Source organism: Metarhizium robertsii (assembly GCF_000187425.2).
Source record: "Metarhizium robertsii ARSEF 23 chromosome Unknown MAA_Scf_6, whole genome shotgun sequence".
Classification (NCBI taxonomy): Eukaryota; Fungi; Ascomycota; class Sordariomycetes; order Hypocreales; family Clavicipitaceae; genus Metarhizium; species Metarhizium robertsii.
In genome coordinates, this window is record NW_011942204.1 from 123,553 (window position 1) to 146,808 (window position 23,256).

The 23,256-nt window shown below is 54.5% G+C and overlaps 8 protein-coding genes across 8 annotated transcripts; 4 read left to right on the forward strand and 4 right to left on the reverse strand.

Moving 5' to 3' along the window:
* Positions 1-539: 539 nt before the first annotated feature.
* MAA_08996 (DNA-binding protein) lies at positions 540-1,624 on the reverse strand (the record flags this gene model as incomplete). The annotated part of the gene is made up of 3 exons (XM_007826994.1): positions 540-660; positions 725-1,273; positions 1,371-1,624. 3 exons carry the CDS (start codon positions 1,622-1,624, stop codon positions 540-542), a joined length of 924 nt encoding a protein of 307 aa, XP_007825185.1.
* Positions 1,625-3,460: 1,836 nt separating this feature from the next.
* On the reverse strand, positions 3,461-3,811 carry MAA_08995 (uncharacterized protein; the record flags this gene model as incomplete). The annotated part of the gene is made up of 1 exon (XM_007826993.1): positions 3,461-3,811. One exon carries the CDS (start codon positions 3,809-3,811, stop codon positions 3,461-3,463), a length of 351 nt encoding a protein of 116 aa, XP_007825184.1.
* A 758-nt stretch (positions 3,812-4,569) lies between these two features.
* On the forward strand, positions 4,570-5,109 carry MAA_08994 (uncharacterized protein; the record flags this gene model as incomplete). The annotated part of the gene is made up of 1 exon (XM_007826992.1): positions 4,570-5,109. One exon carries the CDS (start codon positions 4,570-4,572, stop codon positions 5,107-5,109), a length of 540 nt encoding a protein of 179 aa, XP_007825183.1.
* Positions 5,110-8,645: 3,536 nt separating this feature from the next.
* MAA_08993 (proline dehydrogenase-like protein) lies at positions 8,646-10,236 on the forward strand (the record flags this gene model as incomplete). Its single annotated transcript, XM_007826991.1, has 2 exons — positions 8,646-9,352; positions 9,417-10,236. The coding sequence occupies 2 exons, from the start codon at positions 8,646-8,648 to the stop codon at positions 10,234-10,236; spliced, it is 1,527 nt and encodes a 508-aa protein (XP_007825182.1).
* A 329-nt stretch (positions 10,237-10,565) lies between these two features.
* Positions 10,566-11,362, reverse strand: MAA_08992 (Kinase binding protein CGI-121; the record flags this gene model as incomplete). Its single annotated transcript, XM_007826990.2, has 3 exons — positions 10,566-10,889; positions 10,985-11,107; positions 11,210-11,362. 3 exons carry the CDS (start codon positions 11,360-11,362, stop codon positions 10,566-10,568), a joined length of 600 nt encoding a protein of 199 aa, XP_007825181.2.
* Positions 11,363-13,616: 2,254 nt separating this feature from the next.
* Positions 13,617-17,702, forward strand: MAA_08991 (C6 transcription factor FacB; the record flags this gene model as incomplete). Its single annotated transcript, XM_007826989.2, has 3 exons — positions 13,617-15,740; positions 15,824-16,898; positions 16,960-17,702. The coding sequence occupies 3 exons, from the start codon at positions 13,617-13,619 to the stop codon at positions 17,700-17,702; spliced, it is 3,942 nt and encodes a 1,313-aa protein (XP_007825180.2).
* Positions 17,703-18,392: 690 nt separating this feature from the next.
* On the forward strand, positions 18,393-19,521 carry MAA_08990 (ring-6; the record flags this gene model as incomplete). Its single annotated transcript, XM_007826988.2, has 4 exons — positions 18,393-18,459; positions 18,531-18,629; positions 18,721-19,070; positions 19,144-19,521. 4 exons carry the CDS (start codon positions 18,393-18,395, stop codon positions 19,519-19,521), a joined length of 894 nt encoding a protein of 297 aa, XP_007825179.2.
* Positions 19,522-20,214: 693 nt separating this feature from the next.
* MAA_08989 (uncharacterized protein) lies at positions 20,215-22,497 on the reverse strand (the record flags this gene model as incomplete). The annotated part of the gene is made up of 2 exons (XM_007826987.2): positions 20,215-22,119; positions 22,198-22,497. 2 exons carry the CDS (start codon positions 22,495-22,497, stop codon positions 20,215-20,217), a joined length of 2,205 nt encoding a protein of 734 aa, XP_007825178.2.
* Between the last annotated feature and the right edge of the window lie 759 nt (positions 22,498-23,256).

Consider the following 23,256-nt stretch of genomic DNA (forward strand, 5'->3'; position numbering starts at 1 on the left):
AGGTAGTCACCATTTTGTCACGTCTGATTCTCGTCAAAATATTATGCATATTTCCGCACTATTTTTACTATTTTTACTATTTTCGTGGACGGCCGCGCTCGTGCCGTCTTGCTGCGGTGTTCTGTCCAAGTATCATCTCTGTGCTTTTAGTGTAGGCACGTTCAGCCGAGAGTGGCCAGACAAGCCTGAGTCCTGACTCCTGACAATCGCTCATGTACCATGGCAGGTGAGCGACATGTCTACCTTTGCAGCTCATCAAGCACCCCCAAGAATATCAGTCCCTATATTCAAACATATTAATATAAAATTAGTGCCTTAATTTCGAGCAAGCACCATCCAGAAGGTTGCGCAGAGACGGAATTCCACTCCGGAGCTGCCATCTGTTCCGACGACGGCCGTGTGACAACTCGGTGTAATTGACTCAAGTGACGAGGCCGTGCCGGCATTCTACCAGCGCGGTCGCTTCTTGGAAATACACGCCACGCCAACATATGTCGTATAGCTGACGCCATATATCCAGACGGCCAGGCAAACACGCGCTAATTCAGCTCATGGTTGAGCTTGACGGCCTGGGAGGAACCTGCGTCAATGACCACGGCGGGATCCTCCTCGGTGCCGTCGCGCGAGACAGTGTTCCCCTTCTTGGTCGTCACCGAAGCTCTGCCGCGGGTTGGTATTAGAAAATCGCCTCGGGAATCGGGGTATGCGGGCGTCTGGTGCTTACTTTTCGTGCTTGACTTGCTTGACTGTGCCTTCTGGCTGGCCTTGGCCCCATTCCCAACTCACCGTGTCGCCCTTTTTCGGCTCTTTTTTACCAGAGGACCCGTTCTTGTCGCTCTTGTCGCTCTTTTTGCTTTCTTGGCCGTCGTCTTCGTCGGAAGATGGCTGTGAGCCTTGCTCGGTTGCGTCGTCGTCTTTGGTATCCTGCTTGTTTGCTGATTTTTTGGCACCATTGTGGCCGTTTTTTTGGTTCTTGGAAGCCGCCTTGTCCGTCTTTTGTCTCTTCTTCTCCCCATCTTGGTTGTCCTTGGGACCCCGCTTCGTGCCTACGTCTTGCTCATCGTCTTGGCCCGCATCTTCATCTTCATCCTCATCCTCATCCTCATCCTCGTCCTCGTCGCCATCACCATCGCCATCGCCATCACCATCACCCTCCCGCTCCTTGAGGGGGTCGTGGCCCCAGTTCTTCAGGGACGCATATGATTTTGTCTTCTTTACTTCCTCAGCAGACTTGTTGTCGTTGCTTTTGCTCTCCTGAGCTAGGTGCCGCTTGCTAACACGAAAGGCGTCAGTTGTCAGGAATAATATCGCGTCGCAGGACTCAACATGGGCCAAGGGGGAACAGAAGAAGAAGAGGGGGAAAAACATACCAGTATGAAACCACCTTTCTCATGTGCTCAATCTGGTCATCGGTGTACTTGTCCGGGCTCTTTTGTGGATTATCTTTGAGAATCTGGACAATCTTCCGCCCGCTATCGTGGCCGACGGACTCGCCGCCGCCGTCATCTTCTTTGGACCATCCCACGGCCTGGGAATCACCCGACTTGAGCCACTTTTCCAGTTCCGCCGCCGTCATGTTGACGAGGTCGTTGAACTCGTGGATCACGTCGTTTTTGTCCTTCATTGTGTATTTTTCGCAATGGATTCAGTGCTTTGCCGTCCTTCCGCCAGAGTCGGCACATGGTCCCGAGGGGGGCCGCATTTATACAGCTTGTCCCGGGATGCTCCATTGCCGCCATAATGGGCGCGTCATAGAGTCTGGTCGGTCGAAGCGGCGAGGCCCACGTACAAACACGGCCGTTTCTGGGGGTCTCGAGCAGTGTCGCTTTGCGCAACAGCCGAATTGGCTTCGCGAAATTCAAAAGAATGACCATGGTGCCATTCGCTCGATCCACTTCTCCCAGGTCGTGTCGCCAATCTGGGGCCGGCCATCTCGATCTGCCATTCTCATCAGGATGAGCCCAACTCCACAGACGCACATGCGCATCGTGGCCGCGGCCAAGCAGCTTTTCTTCGCCCTCGGCCAGAGGAGGCTCGACTTGCTCATAATGGCAATGGCATCCACGTCATCGGGCGTGGTTGCTGGGTCGAGCATGACAAGACGGCGGGTAAATGTCTTGGCTGGCACATGATGACAACACACGGCGGCTAACAGTGGACCAAGACGCATCACTTGATGTCGCACAGCATTATAGAAACACAAAATTGAAAGGTAAATACTACCTAGGTTGTATATATTCGGGCGGCCTTGGGTTATCTGCCTACATCACCAGCGGACCAGTCAACATTTGTGAAATACGCGTGCTGGATTCCTTATTTTAATTCTCCGATGGGTTGGTGTGACGGTTGTCAAAGTGCCATGAAAGCTTAATAACCGGGGTGCTTCCATCAGAGTTTATCATGGGAAATGCATTTTTGGCCCTCAAAGTCTCAACTGAGGGGGCGAGAATGTGATACAAGGTATAAACGCAGGCTACACTCCGAGTACGGAGCAAGACTGGATGATTTCCTCGAAAAAAAAAAAAAGGCAATTATATGCTGGAGCCCATCATCCTTGATTGGGACATTCCAAGTCATCTATTCCACGCCCCGTACCTAAAGGACGCGGTAGTTGTGTCCCGTACATATGTATGCCACCACAAAACAACAACTGTCGCTTCAACACCGAGGCCCTACACCCACTTGGTGCCTCGACTGGTCGCCTCCAATGTAACTTTCGTTTTGTGAAGCTTTCATTTGCATCTGGGGTGCCATTATTTCTGTGCGCTACCCTAGACGACATTCACGACAACCGATTGAGTTTAAATGTACATGAGTGACATGGCTACTGCCCAGTCCATCATGTTCGATGGCTTCACGTAAAGGGGCCACGAGAGGAAGAAGGAATTCGTTATGATCTTAACCAGCTGGAATCATCCCACCACGGAGCTTTCTCTGCCGCAAGTGCTGGAGCAGCCTGTCATGTACAACAGGTTGCACCTCCTGGCATCCAAGGAGAAATTCAGATATCCCTCCAAGACTATAGGATGCTTGCACCCTTTCTGATAAACTTACAGTTACCGACACAAGGACCAACTGCAGAGGCGCCCGAGGTATTCAGACGTTGCAAGAGGAAAACTTTCTTCTATAATACATACCCCACACAGCATGAATGCTGTAACCGAATTCCCCCCACGAACAAGAGGTCTGTTCTCCTTTGCATTAAACTTGAGCCGTTCCATCCTCCACCTCTCTTGATTAGCAGATTCAGGTCGGGGGTTGGTGGTGGGGTGTGGCTCGAGATGTGAAATTGCGACCCATTGACCCCATCTGTGTTTGTTGCGTTGATAGCCGAAGCGCCTTGAGCTGGTTCCATCCTATATCGGAGCCAAAAAAAAAAAAAAAAAGTTCGTCAGACCAGGCCTTTGCAATGCCATACAGGTCCTTGTTGACCATTTCGTAATGAAAATTATGGCGTAATTCACCCTGCTTGGTCGTACATTTCGTCGTCGTCCTTGGGCCATTCCACCTCAAACAACACATCCTCGTCTTCGAGGCCCGACACAAAGGTGAATGCCACGATGCTGTTGTTCTTTAACCCACATGCAGTTGGGGTGCTGCTTTCGTCCTCGCCTGTCTTGATTCTTTTCCATCCCCTGGAGGGGTCGTTGGGCACGTTGAGAACTCCATAGGCCAGTTTGGGATTTGCAGGGATTGCCATAGTCTTGAGCGGCGACACAACTGTGGTGAGGCCTTCTGGATATCGTTCGCTCAGAAGTTCAAGCAGCTCCTTGGTGATTTCGGACATGGGCGCCTGTGCATCTGTGAACATGAATATTGTGTGAATGCCGTGCTTGAGGCGCAGCGAGATGTGGCCGTCATCCACGGTAGTCTGTCGGAAACGTTAGTATAGTGAGCGGCACGAATTGTATACAAGTACGACGTGCCATGTTTGCGTGAGAGCGTTGCTGTTTGTGCACCTGGAACAGCCATCAAGTCGGGCCGTTGCTCGAGATTCACGGTCACCCAACTTGGTGAAGCTTCAGAAACGAGCTACGCCATCACGTGAGAGTTTGAAACTGGATTTCCCAGCGGCCGCTGTGGCTAAAGTCGTGTGTGGCGCACAAGGCACGGCATCACGGAAACTCCGCTCCGGTGAGGGACCTTCGACCTTCACTTTTGAGGCTAACAACGTTGAAAAAACGAAGAGAAAAAAAACGGCAACTCAAAGATAGCTTCCTAACGACGCTGTTGTCCGACAACGGTATCCTGTACTGTTGGGATTTTGACTGATCTTCAACCACTCACACCTGTATTCGTACAACCCCGCGGCAGTCTTGATCATCCACCATTTGTTCGAAAACCAGATCGTCCACGTCATCTGTCGCAAACAAGCCAACTGAATCCAACCCCTATCGCAAGATCGACAAGGCGACTTGATAAAGGACGTGACGTGACGAAAGGGGCAAACACTCTGACGCACGACAGAAGCCTCTCCAGAGCGTTTTTGGGATTTCGCAATCCTTGCTCCAGGGAACGGATTCTCTCTTTTTGATGGTGTACGCAATAGAGGCGACACAGAGCTCCGTCATGGATCTGCCAACTTCCACAGATGTGATTGCGCCCACCTCTACAACCACGCCATCACGCTCATCTTCAGTGTTTCACGGTCACGATGCATTTCCATCCGACCCATACCCCAGGCTGTCCATCTCAACGCCGGCTCGCATTCTCCTCGGGACGGTCTCGTCGGGGGTGATTGGCTTCACGCTTGGTGCCATGCAGGGCGGCCAGATGGCTCAGCTCCGCTTCCGGGCAGAACACGCACACAAGATGCCCGACACTACGACTGGTTGGTATCTCTATCACAAATCCAAAAACTATCACGCAATGCAGGGTGGCATCCGCGAGGGTTTCCGAATGGGGGCCAAGACGAGCTTCTGGAGCTTTGTAGCATTGGGACTGGAAAGCACCGTTGACCGGTATCGAGGCAGCAGCGACATGTTTTCGACGACAATGGCGACGCTGACCGTAGCAGGCGCGTTTTCCCTATGCCGTAAGTGGAATCTCGATGGAATCGCACATTCACTATCAATCACGTCTTCACATCGGGCATCATCATCTCCATGAGCCGCACCGGATTTAACTCTCCAACATGTGTGTCTAAGCCCACATTTACCCTTTTTCCCAAGATCAACCTCGCCCCCATCCCATCCGATTTCAATTACACAATCCCACTCCGGTCCCGTCAGCCAGCCTCTTGCCCGTCTCTCCTCTGGTGTCAGTCTAGAGGCGGCGCTGGAAAGACTGGATGAGCAGTGGTTGTCCGATCAAACGGCCATACGAGACATGGCAAGTGTCGGCTTTCTTATCGCCTTTGCAAGTGGCGGGTACCAGACAAATGCAAATGAGACGTGTGGCTAACTGGCGCCGACTTTCGGCCGCATGGATCAGATAGGTTCTCGCTATCAACGGCTGGACGCACGGCCAAGCTTGGACTGTTGTTTGGGCTTGCGTACGGGGGGGTTCAGGACCTCGTAGGCTTAGCCCGCGGCAGACCGATAGGGTATGTGGAGAGCCTCCGACGTCGCTTTGGATCTCCAACTAGCCACGCATACGCATCCCGACCAGATTCAAGCGCTGGCGGCGACGGGGCTTGGGACGAAAGATAGCAGGCACCACGCACCACAGACCAGAAACGGCGCCGGTCCCAATCACGACCCCAGTCGCAGCGCGCGGTAGCCAAGTTGCTTGACCAGAAAGCTTATCCACGCACCAACTTGGCATCCATCATCACTGCCATGCAGTCACACCAACCTACCCATCTCCTTTTTAGTCGCGTACTACGAACTACTGCGTACACACTCGCGCAGTGGGGAAGGCCGGAAGCCCACGGCAATTGGGCTTGTGGTCCCAATATTATGCTGCCCGCTGCCCATCATCATCATCATCGGCGGCGGCTGCCCAGAGTCGCCATCAAATGGAAGCACTGCGGGGAGACTGTTTGCGAATGGTCCCTGGCCTTCCTTGGGTTTGCAGCTGCCGACGCCATGCGAAGGGGCTCCATACCTTCTAAAGCGGATTGTGGGTTCGGGGTCCGACCTTCGGCCTTTCCGGCAGTGGCTGGCTGCGGGTCACTTGACCTGGTGAGCAAAGGCTGAGCAAAGAATGACACTACAATAATACAATAATACGTTGTGCGACGTACGGAGACGACGAGTGACCACCCAAACCCAAGTCGCATACCATGAGAGCCGCAAATGGGTTCCTTTTGCTTAGTAGTACTAGTAGTAGTAATAAGGCCATGTCCCAATTCTTCCACCCCGTTCATGTGACACAGCTATGAGGTGCACAAAACACTCCCTTCTCTCGGTTATGTATTTCTAATCGAGTGCAGCGTTGTACGTACTACGGAGCACGGGATGTGGTCCCGTGTCACTGTGGCATCGTTCTTTCAGTACTCCGTACTCCGTATTAGTACCACGCACTATCTCCGTGCAAGTTTGTAGCGAAAAAAAAAGTCCGGGGATACCGGGGTACGCCCATTGTGTAAACTAGCTCGCGGGGACGACGACGATGAAGAAGAAGAAGAAGAAGATGATGATGATGAAGAAGAGGGGAAAAGGGGGCAACACAGACGCATCACAATAGGAATTCGGCTAGAAGCAATGGACACAGCGTCGGGGAACAATGGACATGAAACGAGCCAAAAAAAGACGATTGGTTCCCGACGGCTTATGCCACGTATTATTCCATCGACGCCGTAGGTGACGCTGTTTGCAGCCTGGTCCGTGGCCCATCACGTACATGGTAGTCTGGTGCGTCTGGTAGCATGGGGGACCGCCCAGTCCCATCAATCACCACCTACCTCCAGCACGGCCGCGACGGAGCGAGCACCGCCGTGTCACCGCATCCAAGTGCTCCCCCGGTGCGCGCGTCGCCCTTGTTTCCCCAATGGAATCGTCTGGGGTTGACGAGCGCTCCGTGCTCCGAGCAACAACGACTCGCTTGCTCGGTGAGCGAGATGTGATGCGATGCGCGTGTGGCCCCCCCCCCTCCTGCCCCCTTGGCCCCGAGGTGAGACATGGGGGCGTCGTCACAGACCTGTTCTTGTCCCTGTGTACATGGCGACTCTGTGCTGCGAGATGCCCAGATCCCCGGCGCACAGGTAGGTAGGTCTCTCTGAAAGCGTCTACGGCAGGCGAGAGTAATGCGAGCTTGGGGGGGGGGATTCTTAAAAAGGTACGGTGTGCAACGGGAAGAGGCAGGTTTTGTTTGGGATTTTTTTATTTTTTCCTTTCTCTGGCACGGCTGGTCCTATCCGCCGTATCGGAGGCATTCCAGAAACAAGGATCGCGCAGGACGCGACGCGGCCATTGGCCAATGCAAGCTGATATCAAGTGTGGGGATGCAAGAAAAAAGGAAAAAAAGGAGTCGCGGCTACACTCGGGCGTCCAGGTTGAGGCTAGTAATTTCGCGGCGGGGGGCCACGTGATCGTTTTGCTCCCGATTCGGAAAGCTGGCGGCCGTGGCCCTGCATGATTTGCTTGACAGGAAGGAGGGGGGCGTGCATGCGCCAGTCCGGGGGGGAGAGGGAGGCGTTGGACGGCATGGCTCGGGTTTTGGTGGAGGCTCGAGATAATGCTTGAGTAATAGATAGCACTTGTTGCGGTCTCTTTGGTTCTGGGCTTGGCGGGGGGGCGTGTGGTTTTATTGGCGTGGGCCCTTTATCGGACCAGACGCTGGATGCCTGGTTCTGGCGTCTTGGTGTTGTTTTTTTCTTTAATCAGCCAGAGGCGACGAGAGGGAGAGGAGGCTCGCTCGTCCGAGTCGCCGCCCGCTCGTCGCCGCACGAGATTATCAATAGCCAGACCTCCGTACGCCGGCATCTGCCATGCTCTGGCTTGTTCGTTACTCGGCACACTCACGAGCCACGCCCCCCCTTCTGGCCTTCGTGTCCCACGATAACGCCGTTCCCGGACCCCCGGCTCTGGCGGAGGCAATGGCCAGCCCAAAGGTATAAGACCACGACTTTTTGCCCTCCTCCATGGCGCCCGCCCACCCCACGATCTTTTGGTCACCTGGTTAAACAGAAAAACACCGACCCCGAAGCGAAAGGCGAACAGGAAAGGAGACTGGAACCAATATTAGAGAGGAGCCCTCGCCGCCACCCTTTTTGACGAGAGTTGGCTTTTGGGGATTTCTTTCATCTTGTGTCCATACTAACCATCGTCGACATCATCGTCATCATCTTAATATACCACAAACGTTTGCCCAGCTGAATCTGCTGTGGACACTTTGCTGCTCTCAACTCTCACAACTCATCGCCACCAACGAAGCTCGCTTGCTCGCCTGCTTCGCTCACTGCCTCTCTTATCTCTCCATCCCATCGAGGCACCCTCCCATCCATCCTCCTACCTCCCAATATTCACTGATAAGCCCAAATCACCCAAACCCAATCAACGCTTTTACTCACACATCAACGCCAAACCACCCAAGAAGAACATAAAGCGCCACCCAATCGTCGCTTTGTTTTTTCTCCTCTCACCTCTTCCCACTCTTCATCATCACATCTTCCCCATCTTCCATCAGGAAACAAACCAAAAACCTAGCACTTAGACAGAGCTAGCCGACTTCACTCCTCACACGAAGCCAACAGGATTGCAATGAGACTCGCGCCTTCTCGCGGGTTTGCTTGCTTGCCCGTTCGCAGGGCCTCTACTTTCCCCAATACCGACTCATTCTCATCCACATATGCTCTTCTCGCGACGGCGGTGATTCGTGCCAACCATGGCCACATCACCGCTTCTCCCAAAGGCAGCTTTGCCCTCATGACCCAGCAGCGTCGGGGTATTCACTCTTCAGAGCGCAAGTCGTCGACCGTCGCTGAGTTGCCAGGTGCCGTCCCTCCTCCGGCCAACTTGGAACCAAGCCGCGCACCCCTCTCGGTTTTGCCCTTGAGCATGATCATCCGCTCCTTGGCCACGACTGTCGTGTCTTCCTCCCCTCTGCTTTTGCCACCGTCGCTGCAGATCATGACCTTGCTGGCTCACAGCACCAACCCCGTCTTTAACCCGGATAGAAACCCTATTCTGCGATACTTCCTCAAGAAGTCATTCTATGCCCAGTTCTGTGCTGGTGAGAATCCCGCTGAAGTGCAGGCAACTATCAACAGGTTGAAGAACATTGGGTTCACTGGCGTAATCCTGGGATATGCTCGCGAGGTTGTCTTGACAGAGAAGCAGGCCGAGGAGGTCGAGTTGGCTGCAGGACAAGAGACCCAAAAAGTCATCGACAACGAGATTGTGCCCTGGGCTGAGGGTACCCTTGAAACCGTCCGTTTGGCACAGCCAGGGGACTTTGTCGCACTCAAGTAAGTACTAGATGAGTGTCATCATTTGCAAAAGAAAGGCCCATCTTGCTAACCCCGCTCATAGGTTCACCGGCGCTGGCAGTCTGGCTCTGCATGAGCTGAAGCATAAACTTCCCGCCAGCCCTTACCTATCCAAGTCTATCGATTCCATCTGCCAGCTTGCTCACGAGCGTGGCGTTCGTCTCTTGTTCGATGCTGAGCAGGACGCCCTCCAGGATGGTATTGACGACTGGACAATGGAGTTTGCCAAGAAGTACAACACTTCTCCTGACACTTGCACCATCTACGGGACCTACCAAGCGTACAAGAAGAAGACCCCCGCCGTTTTGGAACGCCACCTTGCCATGGCACAGGAGGGCCAATTCTCACTTGGCGTCAAGCTGGTTCGCGGTGCCTATCTTGGTTCAGACCCTCGCGAATGCTTCTTTGATACCAAAGCCGATACCGACGCGTGCTACGACGGTGTTGCTGCGAGTGTCCTGACCCGTCAATGGAACACCACCCTCGAAGGCAATGGCGAATATCCCGCTGCCCATCTTGTCCTTGCCACTCACAACGCCGAGTCTGTTCAGAAAGCCCGCGCGATTTGCGACGCTGGTGGTGCCAAATCCGAGATCGCCTTCGCCCAACTTCAGGGTATGGCCGACGAAATTAGCTGTGAGCTGGTCGAGGCTAGCCAATCCGCACGTGCTGCAGATGCCTCGGCTACTCCCAACTTGCCTGCCTACAAGTATCTCGTTTGGGGGACGACTGGCGAGTGCATGAAATATTTGCTTCGACGTGCTCAAGAGAACAAGGACGCTGTCCAGCGAACAAAGAGTGGACGTGACGCCATGTGGGCCGAGGTTGTTCGTCGCGTCAAGAATACTCTTCGTCTTGCATAGATTTTGCATTCTAGGCGGTGAAGCGATTTCCTAGCACTTTCTTTTTTTTTTTTTTTCAATGATCTCTGTTGGCAAAATTTGGTTATTTTGAGAAATTTCTGGCGTTGATATCCATATTCATAGCGATTCATTTGGAGCAAAGGAGCACACTTCTATGATATTAGATTAATGAGAACCAACGCGGTAGAGAGAAGAGCGGAGAGGGTGTCGGGACAGATTACATGATGACTTACAGTAAATCAATACAAAAAACATTTTAAAATAATACTCCCGTCGGCCCAGCCTTGTTAGGATATCGGTGAATTTGTTACTTGCATCTTTAATAGAGATCAAAGTCCGCGTAGTGCCATTGCGCTAACTACAAGTGTGTCTAATTCTGCTCGTTTTTTCTGCTCGTCCCTGATGGCCTCCAGCCAGTCCAGGCCGTTGAGTTTGTAATATTTGCGAACTTTGGAGATATCTGTTGTAGCGGCTATGTTGGCATCGGTGACGTCAATGGGAGTTCCCTTGACATGCTCCGCTAAATGTGCCTGGATGCTGTCTTTGGACGGCGCGGAATTCGACTCCGACGATTCCGGCGAGTACGTAACTTTGACGACGGCAAGGTTCTTCGTAGTAGGCGAGATGCCAAACCGGCGGTATGAATCGGTAATCTGACCTGCCGTCAGCAAGTCTGTGCTTGGACTTGGTGCATAATTATTGGAGGACCAGAGCAAACAAAGGCGGCCATCAGAGTGCGTTTGCTTACATTATTGGACGGATTTAGAGAGACTACAATCTCAGAGTGTACATTTGGCGTCTTGAGTGAGCCGTTCGTAGCCGCGTTGACGGCCTTGAAAATGGCCGAAAGCAACTGCCGGCGAGACACCACCTACAAATGAAAATATGGACAAGGTGAGCTGGATACTTTAAATGCTTGAAATCTTATATTGTCCCCGGAAACAAATGGAGCAAGTCATGGGGCTGACAGTACCACAGAGGCGTCGACAAAAGCGTACTCGAAGTCTGCATTTCGACTGAGGAGTTGTTGATGGAGAAAGTCTGCATTGTGGACGTTTTGAAAGAGGCCAAGGTAGACCTTGTATGACGGGGGAATGTGTTCGATCGACGGGGCTTCTAGCGTCATAGTTGGATGTTGTAAAGCGACTCAAAAGAGACACGTCGTCTATCGGGCAAAGCGTGTCCTAGGTGTGATGGCGGTGATGGCGGTGATAGCGATAGTGGATGTTTGGGTTGTTGGGAAAAGACCAGTGCAGATGATCAAAACGAGGTTTAAACAACGCACGAGAAGATCTGATGCGAGCCCCGCAGTTCCGGCCGTGCCGCCCCACCCTTGTGGTTTTTGTGGGCGGCTTGCGGCTTTGGACGATGAGCTTGAGGGCGAAAAAAATGCGTGCGGGCCAAGTTGGCGCTTAAACAGCCAAAAATAAGGATGGTGCCATCGTAGTCTCCGTCGTCGTCATCATTATTGTTCTTTACTTGGCTCCGAGAGACATTGCCTCGTAAGGGGCAACATGGGCTCTTCCGTCTCCGAGCCATCTCTTGGATCTTGTACAGGCTGCAAGCTGCCGGCTCTCGCCGTCCGAAGACAAAACGCAGGCACCTTGAAGCTTCCCGTCATGACTCGATAGTGCCGGCAAAGTACAGAGTTGATGTGCTCCCCAAACAGATGACCAGCGTCCAATAAGCAGACCCGGTCAGTAACAACCCAGTAGGCAATTGATTTGAAGCTGCAGGATACAAGGTTCAAGGGCCGAGAGCAGCCACAATTCATCATTCATGGTTCGTACCCTGGAAACGATTCGCCTGCCCGCTTCACAGAATTTGCAGAGTGTCAACGGTCCGAGCCGCGGAAGCGAGTGTAAAATAAAAAAGTCTCTCGTCAGTCGGCAAGCAAACAGAATACAGCAAGCCAAAAATCGTCGTGCCGAAAGCGGAAGTTTTCCAGAATACATCAAGCCGGGAAGTTTCCTTGTGGGCTCGGGACGTTTTCTACTCGGGTTGGAACATTTAGAACTCGGACACTTCCCCCCACTGGAGCGTCCCGACTTGACAATCCGTATTGTTGGCGGGTGTTGTTGTCTACATCACACCATCTGGGTCTCCTTATTCTAAGTTTTGACCAGGCGACGGGGCTCGCGGCTGGTAGTCGGACATTGCGAACCCAAGCACCGCAGTGACGAGGGCCAGGGTCATCAGGGTCAGGTTTGCAGACAGGGCCGTCTAAGGCCGCCTCATTGGCAAAGCAATGGGTAAATAAACAAGACCTGGGTAATAAGTGCGGATCACGGTAACGAACAGATCGTCGCTTGCTCCGGCTAACAAAGGGGCATTGTTATGAGGAATCAAAGGTATAAAGGAAGATGAGTCTGTCTCCAAAGCAGGGTCATGGGTGAAAGATGTCAAGTCGAGTTGCTCAAGTTTCTCGGGGAACCTTGGGGAATTGCAAACACGCCACTTTTTTGTTTGCCAAGAGGAGACCTTCTAAGGCATTCTCGGGATTCCACAGGGCGCATTGTACAACATATGCACGTTCATTTAAAGGTGCCACCCTTGTCTGATCCCTACCCAAGTGCCTCAACGTCGGAAGGTTTTATTTGGCATAGCCCGGCCTTGACTGGCTGAATGTGCCAGAATTGAATCTGCTGATTCGGGGGTTTATTCGGCATCGGGGAGCCATAGTCGTGTTCCGTCGATACCGTTGGCCGGGTTTTGTCCGCGCGGATTGTCTGAACTTGACCATAGGTATGATGATTTGCAGCCTCCAAAGTCTGTCACGACCAAGTCTAAACGGATAATAGTACATTGGGAGGCGGCGAAACCACCAGCCCGCAGGTAAGAAACACCTTGCGCAGCTGAGGTGTTTTCGGCGCTTTAGGACTAGACGCCGCACCACCGAAGGACCATTGAAGCGTCAAAGCAGTCAACCCTTGAAGCCTGCTCGCACAGCCACCCAGCAAAGCATTTGACAGCACCCCAGGTGCTCGGATCGTCTTCTCCGTGACTGCTCCGACGCCAAAGATTGGCTTGGACGACTGGGGACTGTCAGGCTTCCCGTCGGCCCCCAAATTTGTGTCATTCGACCCCCAAAGGACGGGTGCCGCTGAAGACTGGGGCAGAGACGAGACCGAATAGTTTGCTGCTCCAAGCCTCGCTGACCATCAGCCTGGTAGCCGGTGCAAGGCGTTGGAGGCCGCTCCGGATATCCTGGCTCGTGAGCTTTGGGTCTTGAGTGCAGCGACGGAGTAGTTAGGTGCTGCATAGTAACTTGCTCGATATCATTCCCAAGTACCTCCGGAGTGCTTGTACCCGCAATTCTGTATTATTGGTGCCCGGCGTCTTATGCGTCGTATGAAAGGCCAATGGCAGCTCCCTCAATCATGGACGGCACGGCTCAGCTCCATTTCTCGCAACCCGAAGCCGCAAAGGCCGGTGATTCGACGTTGCCAGGGCCACCGGCGCCGCAGTCGTCAGTGTTGCATGAGGATGATGCTTCTTTTTTTGTCTCACCGAGGTCCACGACCTTTGTCGACTTCACATGGGTGCCGCGTGGCCCTGGTGCACCGTCGCCCGCGGGCCGATCATGGTCAAGGTCAACGTCGACATGGAGCGCGAGGTCGAGCTCCCGATCCACCAGTTGCGGTCAGGGCTACGGCAGTTACAGCAGCCACGGCTGCGGCAGTTTTAGCGGGCGCCGGGCGCGATGCGCAACGGGCCCTGGCGGTGCTGCCAGCCTGAGTCCTGCCAGCGCTGCAGGAGGCGCAACATGTGCTGCTGGCGGTAGCCTTGGCGCTGCTAGTGCGGGTGTCAGTTCTGCCGTCAGCGCGGATATCGGCGACGTCGACATGGACGCATGCGTTGTCGATGTTGACATGGGCGGTGCAAGCGTGAGCCCTACGAGCCCTGCAGGCCCTCGTGCTGCAAACCCCGCTGCGCCTGCTGGGCCAGCGGCTGCCAGGCCACATGCGCCTTCCAGCACACATGGACCACCTGCTGTTGAACCCGGACCTGCAGCGGCCGCTGCATGCGCACCTCCGCCTGCGCCTGCGAGCACCACCTCCACCAGCAGAAGCACCCCAGCGCCCACTATCCGCACCGCTGGTGGTGCATGTGCCGGTGCAGATGCCGCGGCGCCGCCGCACCAGCAGCACCAGCAGCACCAGCTGGAGGGCACCGCCGGTCGCTGTGCTTCCGGGCCCCAGGTCGCCTCGTCTTCATCTCAACAACATGAAGCTTGTGCTGGCCCACCAGGTTCAGTCGCTCCGACGCCATCATTCCGATCGTCGGTTCCCACCGCTGTTCCCACCTTTATTCCCACCCTGCTGCCTTTGTCTGTGCCCTCGTCTGTGCCCTCGTCTTCCCTTCCGACGCCGACTCCAACATCATCGTCTGGTATTCATATCAATACTGCAGTCCCGTCATCTGTCCGGCTGGGCTCCAGCGCCAGCGCCAGCTCCAGTTCCAGCTGCAACTCCAGCCCGACCGGCTTCGCCTCCATCCATGTCTCTTCGGCCATCTCGTCGCCCACGAGCATCTCCCCGCGCTCGACCAAGCCTCCAGCTTCCGTCGCCTTCAATGTAAAGATGCCCCCTCGCCCTGCCAAACGCTCGGCGGATGGTAGCGGAGCTAGTGATGACGATGCCAGCGCCTCCAGCACCGCCAAGCTAAAGCTGGCACGTTCGGATCGGGGGCCCGAGGATTTCTCTTCTGTCGTCAAGAACCGTCTTCAGTCATATACCCGCACTGGCCAAGCTTGCGACAGATGCAAGGTGCGCAAGATCCGCTGTGACGCCCTGCCCGAGGGTTGCTCGCACTGCATCAATCTGAATCTGGACTGTTATGTCACGGATCGTGTCACGGGCCGCACCGAGCGCAGAGGCTACATGCAGCAGCTGGAACGGGAAAAGAGCCGCATGATGTCGCACATTCGCGACTTGGAGCGGCTCTGCGCAGAAAAAAACGTCGAGGTCAAGCCCTTCCAAGGACGTGTTCGCGCCCAGAGCCCTCCCGACGCCGCTCAAGAAGAAGACGCGAGCAATGCCTCGGCCAATGTAGCCGCCGCCTCGAGCAATGACGGCTGGTGCAAGTTTGGCTCTCTATGGATCAAGGACAGCTCGACGCCGGACCCAACAAGCAGCATTCTCCGGCATAAACTTCCGCGCAACGAGTGGCAAACCAGGCCCGAGCAGAGCCGTTGGGGCGTTGGATCCGACGATGCACCTCTCAGCTCCTTGAAGGGAATGACACTTACTCTGTTGGGCACTACCATTGAAACCACCTCCTTTGATGCGCCAGATGTCGATGAGCCACCCACCGCTGCTGACCCTTCTGTGCCTTTGTATAACAAGTCAGTGCAGGCATTCTTGCGTTCCGCCATGCGCGTGAACCCTGCTGTTCAGGTTGAGTTGCCTACCCGTGAAAATGCTTTCATCTATGCTGAGTGGTACTTCATCACCATTGCCTCTTTCATGCCCTTGCTGCACAAGCCAACATTTATGAAACTTGTGAGTTTCCATTCACGTCCTGCCCTAGGCCCTTTTTTGCCCCTTTACTCGAATTGTCCATCCATTGACACTCTCCTTCATAGTTGACGAGAGTATATGATGAACCCGGTTTCAAACCCACTGTGCCCGAGATGGTCTTGGTGCACATGGTGTTCGCCATCATACTATTCCAATTTGGAGTTCGGAACAGCGAAACCCTGGAGCAGCGCAACAACTTTAATGATCTTTCAAACAAGCATTACCATTTTGCTCTCAGTAAGATGTACGAGGTCTTTTCCTCTGCAGACTTTGAAGCTTTACAAGGTCTGGTTCTCATCGCCTCCCATACGAGAGCCTTTCCCAAACCGGGTTGCGGATCGATAGTTGCAAGTATGGCTTTGCACCGAGCAATCGAGCTGAATTATCATCGGAGAACGAAAAAGCCTGGTGAACCAACAGATTTGCAGAACGAACTTCGCAAACGTGCCTGGTGGAACATGATGATGGTTGTTGTTGACATCAATGGCAAACGAGGCTACCCACTCCCAGTATCCGTGCAGGACTTTGACGTCGATTTCCCAGAGCCAATCGCTGACGAGCTATTGTCCGACGAGGGCGTCGACACATCACGAACCGTTCCTTGCCCCTATGAAATCGCAATTGCCGCATTCAAATGCATCCCCATTTATATGGAGATGTACGCGAATATCTTTAGTGTGCGGAGAGACGAAAGCAACTACAAGAATGTCCTCGCCGTCCTTGAAGCTCAGATGAAGCAGTGGGAGGCCGACCTTCCAGAATCCATGCGGCTTAGCCCGGCCAAGAAAAATGACCATGGAATGGTCGGCGCTCTCTTCGCACGCACCTACATGCTGGAGTTCCGTCTGCACATCAGACATCCGTCATTGGCAATGACGACTGATGCGGCCCTGATTGCTGAAAACACCAAAATTTGCGAGGAGGCTGCCAGGGAATATCTCCAGACTGTCGAACATCTGAGTAGGATGAAGGCCCTAGATACGACATGGCATCAGATGTCCCTGTACTGTGTTGCCATCTTGTCCATGCTAGTACCTCAATGGCAACGACGGTTTGAAATCACACAAGACGAAGTAGCCAGGCTGAGGGATGAAATGCAGAGGTGGATGAACATTGTTAGAGAAATGAGTGCCCTGCTCGGTAAGCGTCTCCCAATTGACTCCAACGCGCCCACACAATTGCTAACAGGCCGTCTTGGCAGGCTGCGGCACTGGCATGAGTACTCAGATTGCGCAATTGATTAACCGCACCATGTCTTGGATCGAACATGATATGCCGCAGAAGGATGGGAAGAATCCGATTCTGACTCACGTCAACGTGAAGCAAGAGCATACCTTGCCCTCGCAAGGCACAGTTCCGTTGGCACCACAAGAGCAGCAGCAACATGGCCATGCCGTTCCGTTTGGAGCTGTTGCCCCTCAGAATCAATCCTTTCCGTCGGCTGACACTTCCCAGGCGGAAGAACTCACCAAAAATTTCTACCATGCAAATATTACGGCCCCGGCGCATGCGACGTATCCATCCCTGGCATACATGGACCAACAGACGCAACCAAACCCTCAGGCCACATCCTCATACCAGCACGACCAGACCGACCTATATTATCCTAGTTCAAATGAAGCTGCTGGGCACCCAGGTGACCCTGCTCAGACTGCCACCCTCGCAGGATACGGTTCCGAGGCTGGGCAGCATATCTGCCACCAAAACTCTGACATGATGTGGAGGTCGTCATGGCAGAATTGGTCTGCTGCGATTGCAGAGAGCCAACAACGATACGGCGCCGATTCACTAATGACTCTTGGCGATGCAGAAACAGGAAGAAACTCGGTCATCACGCCCATAATGGCGGGCAACGGAATGCCTCACACTGGTGGCGAACTGCCCATGGTGCCACAGCCAACATCATGGCCATTGATAATGTTTGATCAGACTCCTCGGGATTAGGAGATGACGGCAGCCGCTGCATTGTTTTGATATTTGAAACCCTGAGAGCTTTGGCGTTATTTAAGTGCATAGAAGCAAAACCTATGAGGGCTGGATCCGACTATATACCATTGTTGATTAGAACTGGAGGATGGTGAAGAGGACGATGATACGCGGAATGAGGGATGATGGGACTTTGTACCAGGGTATTAGCATATTGTGGGGTCGAGGTGCCTTTATGATAATGAGGAATATACACGATATCCCATAAATTGTATATATAAACTGGCCTAAACCTGCACGCCACGATAGCTTTCCTTTCGGTGGCGGTTCCACTCATGTGTAATGTAGTTGGTTGCTCTGGAGCTCTATCCTGGACGATGCCATATTTGAGAATGCGAGAAGAAAGGGCCACGGAAAAGCGGGGTCGGGTTGGTTGGGGTTGGGGTTGGCCATGTCTCCATTTAACCGCATTTCAACCGTCGGACAAGCTGGGAGCAATACCGCTACATAGTCCACGACACAGTATTTGCAGGCCTGACCAGCAAGCACACATCCAAACCACTAGACTGTTCTATTCTTCTGCCCTCCGAGTCTACGCGCCCAATTCGTTCCTTGCGCATTCATCGCGTGCGACCGTCTCCAATCCTTGATACTTGACCTATTTTCCCCGTCAACGCCCCGTGCGCGACCTCGTGCGCGCTCGTCAAGATGGGCAAAAAGAAGCGTGGTCACCCCGACATCGAGGAGGTGCTAGCTCGTCCTTGGTGTTACTACTGTACGATTAGACACCGCCGCTGTTCAACTGAAAGGACTCGGGACTGAATTCTGACTTGGCATTATTTGCAGGCGAACGAGATTTTGAAGATTTGAAGCTCCTCATCTCTCACCAAAAAGCCAAACATTTCAAATGCGATCGTTGCGGACGACGACTCAACACAGCCGGAGGTATGAGAGACGCTCTTCATTTGGGACGTGAAAGTCGCAGCCTACAACGCAATCGTGACACACAGGTTTGCTAAATATCAACCTCGAACAGGTCTCTCCGTACACTTGAACCAAGTCCACAAAGAAACCCTCAGCCAAGTCGAAAATGCGCTCCCTAACCGCCAAGGACTCGAAGTCGAAATCTTTGGCATGGAGGGTATTCCCCAAGACGCCCTGGAGCAACACCGCAGCCGAATCATCCAGAACTTCTACCAGGCCCAAGAGGACCGGCGCATCGCAACGGGCAACCCTGCCTCGGGACAGGCGACGCCCAGGAAGAAGGTCAGGGTGGAAGCGTCGGAGGACCTCTTGAAAAGACTGGCCGAGTTTAGAGCGCAGAAGAAGGCGGGCATACTGCCTCCCGCGGCGGAGGAGCGAACCAACACCCCTCCCACGGAACAAGTACGTGAAACGAACGGGCGTACATGTTGCCACTTGGGCAAAGTAACGAGAGTCTTCTAACCGGCGTCTTTAGGGAAACCAGCAGCAAAACGCCGCGCAGCCAACATACCCCGGCCAGCAGGCGTACGCATACCCTGCCGACTCCCTACCGGCCCGACCTCCAAGCCACGCTCTCGGGGGGACTGGTCTGCCGCAACGACCGCCCCAGGCAGGCTACTGGCAGCCGCAGGGCGGTGCGGCCGGCGGCGTGGGCGACGACGTCGACCAACTGATCCGCATGGCCGAGGCGGGCGTCAAGCCGCAGCAGGCACAGGAAGCCGAAGACGCGGGCGACAGGAAGGCCAAGAAGGAGAAGAAGGGCAGGATGATTTACGACGATGTCGAATTCAGCCCGGAGGAGAGAATGGCGGCGTTGCCTCGATACGCATTTGTTCCACAGGTCGGCGCTTAGCGGGCGAAGAAAAGACGGCTGGGTTAGATGGGCTAGGGACGCGGATGCCACGAGTAGGCCTCTGGGCTGCTACAAGTCGAGAGTATACAATGTTTTGGCTTTTCTTTTCTTTTTTTTTAATTCGGCCCTTGTCCCGGCTGGCGTTTGGCATGTACAATATGTGCGTAGATGAATAGGAAAAGCAGGATTGTGCCATTGGCAAGGTTATGTCTCTGCTGGGATATGCGTGCTGTTTCCATTTTATTCCCAAGACTGCATCTGTTCTGTCCAGTCAAGTGGCATATCGCTTCGTCGACGTTGAGCGTCAGTTTAGCCGCGGGCGTCGTGCCACAAACATGTCGAGATTCAAATGACGCCCAGTCAAGGTCGCAGTGGCGGGTGCCTAGAACCAGAGGGTTATGCTCATGTCGGAAACGGCAATCGCTCAGGCCCGTCTATGAATCAAGGTTCGGCTCCTCAAGCCAACTCTTGCATGCTGGGGGACCACACGTTTACATAGGGCCGTGCCCGGCAAAGTCTACCATGTACGAACAAATACGCAAAGAAGGGTCAATGCTTGGAGCCAAACCATCTCTATAAAACGCCAGGCATCGCGCGAGGCCTCCTGCCCCCGTTTTCCCGCAACATGAAAGCTAGATACACACACAAACAGCCAGGACACGCCAGCAGAGCAAAGCGCCCGTCTGGTCAATCTTAATGCTCGCAAAAGTTCCACTCGACGCGCCCCATCCTATCCGCCGTCCGGGACTCGCTCGCCGTCCGCTCCTCCATCAGCTCCCGCCTCAGGGCGGCAGCCGCCTCCCGGTCCATGGGGAACTCGACGTTGCGCAGCATCATGGCGGTCACCTCCGGCGGCAGCCTGGACCCGCGGCCTCCATCATCGAGGCCCAGGCGGCCGAGCCACCAGTGCTTCTGCTGCGGGGCGACGTTGGCCGTGGAGACGACAGGGACGGCCGGGTCGACGAGGAACAGGGCCAGGATCTTGCGGTGGCCGCGGCGCGCGGGGTCGGCGAGGCGGAAGGGCGCGACGCGGTGCTGCAGCACGTTGGGGAAGAAGAGGGCGCGGCGGCCGCGCGTGAGCACGCTGCCGACGTGCTGGGTCGTCGGGCCGCCGCCCGGCCGGGCGATGGCAAAGGTGCGCCGGATGGTGCGCCAGTCGTACTGCTCGTAGCGCAGGCGGCCGAACTTGTCGAGGCCCTCGCGGTTGGCCTGCGTGCGCAGCTCGAGGCGGCTGGGGGTGATGTTGTCGCTGTCGTGGTAGAAGAGGGCCGTGGCGCAGATGTGCTCGTTGAGCTGGCCCTCGACGTGCCACGATCCGCCGTCGTAGCTGGGCTTTTCTGGCGTGAGGTGGATGTTGGCCAGCTTGACAATGACTTGGAGGCGGCGGCTGGGCGGGTCGCCCTGGACCTGCGGCTGCGGCTGCTTTGGGCGCAGGAAGTCGGTCGTCTTGACGTCCGAGGCGCTGAGCTTGAGGGGCGGCTCGGTGCTACTGGGCTCGGGGGCGTTGACGGGGTGGGTTTTGTAGAACCAGCGCCAGTCGCGGCGCTTGACTTCGTTTTCGGAAACGTGGTTGGGGTCGCGCTCCTCGTCCTCGTCGTCCTCGTCTTCTTCTTCTTCGTCTTTGGTGTATTGCTCTGCGGCATTGGCCCTGTCCTCGGCGCTGTCGTACTGCTCTGTTTCGTACTCGCTCTCTGGTTCATCTTGCTTTGGGGGGGCCATTTGAACGAGCAATTGACTTGGATTGGGCAATCCCTCGGATTTGGTCCTCTGGTTCCTGTTTCCCTCATCCTGACTATCATCATCATCATCATCCTCTTCTTCGTCCTCCTCTTCCTCGTCTTCGTCCTCCTCTTCCTCGTCTTCATCATCCCCATCATCAATTTCCTCCTCCGACTCCGACACCTCAGAACCGCTGTAGGGGTCTTCATAGGCACTACGCCGAGGCTCATCGTCCCTGGTCGGCCGAGCCTTGGGCTCGCAAGCGTGGGGGGACTTTGCGCAGTTGCGTCTGGTTCTGCATCGCACCGACACAGAATCCGTCGTCAGCCGCTGGGTTTCAAACTCTTCTGGCCAGCGGTAGAGAAGGTCCCAGGCCGGCAGGGCCTTTTCGATGAACCTCTCAATGACGGGGTACAGGGAAGCATGCTTGACGGGGTGCAGGTTGTTTATGTAGCTCTCGATCTTGGCACGCCCCTTTTCCACCGAGACGTCGCACGGCAGCCACTGGAATTTGGTCGAAGTGCAGTGTCGGTTGCGGCCACTGGGCGGTGCCGGCTCCTGGATGACGTCGCCCATGCCGCAATTGTCGAGCGCATCAGACAGGCCGATGCGTCGGTCGGGCAGGATGCGAGACTTGCCGTAGACCAAGGGCCACAGCGAAGGGTGCACCAAGTCGAGCACCTTTCCGTCGCTCCCTGGATGCCAGTCCTTTTCGTGCTCGGGCACGTCTTCCAAGAGCTTGACTCCTTGCCTGAGTGCCTGCCAGAGAGGCTCCGGGATCAAGTCATCAGACTTGATAACGGCAGTCGTGTAGTCAAAGACGGGCACGAGGCTCGTTTTCTGGAACAGGTCGGCCTTGAGCTTGAGCTCTTGAATGCACTGGTTGTAGGATAGAACGGTGTGTTAGCTTTGCCATGGTCGTTTACAAATGTATATCCGTCAGCCAGGTACACGTACGGCATCGGCCATGGCGGGCGTGAAATCGGCATACTTGAGAAAGGCGGCCCAGTTCATCTCGAGAGCTTCGGCCTTCCACCTGGCGGCGATTTCTGCGTCGTGAACTTTGACCCACCAGTCTGGCTTGTTGGTGATCTCCTCGATGAACTGCATCATGCAGAGCTCTCGGATCGTGAGCGTGTTGGCTTTGAAGTCTATCTTGGAGTTTCCCACCAGCACGGGGAAGCGGTGCTCCGCATCGGGGAGAAAGTCAACCGGGAGGCCGAAGCCAGGAAGTTTGATGGCAGCCGCTGGTTCCATGGTGAACGAGGATCAAGTTGCTGTCTAGGAAAGAAGGCTGAAACGGCTGTTGAATTGACAGCGCGGCGAAGGAACTCGACATGATTCGGAATTTGAGCACTCGGCGGGTTTATATAGTAAATCAAGGCGTCCACAACGTCAAACACGACGAGTGCCTGAAGACATGATATTCTAGGTTCAGGTGCTCACACGAATCTAGCTCCACTTAGTTTGGAGGTTAGGGTTAGGAGTCAGGGTTAACCATGGAATACGGACTAGTGTAATTTTAAAATGGGGATAGTACTTTGGGTATCAATCATTGTCTACAGCCACCTAAGTGGCCGGCTCACGGTAGATGAGTCCATCTCGGCAAATGCAGAACTTTGTCCAACGTTTAGGGATCGATTGATCGCAAGTGGGACTCGGCCCAGACCAAACACGCCAGGCGCCGACGAGAGGAAGAAACGTTGCACGATCTGCTATGCAAAATACGAAGAGTTTTGTGACTTCCCCCCCGGTACCCGGCCAAGAGCCTCACAACTCGGTGACTCACGATGGTGTAGGCAGCAAAGCTGGACCAAGTGACAGTCTGTGGCCGAATTTATTTGCCCGCCAACAGGGTATATACTAGTATGCTATAGTATGCTATGGTATAGTATAGTATCGAGCGCGACAGCCAGGTACCTGATTCAGTCCGACACATTTTGCCTCCCATACATGACATAGTTCACAACATCGCGTCCCAGTCTAAGTGCCCATCTCTCATCCTCCGCAGCTTTG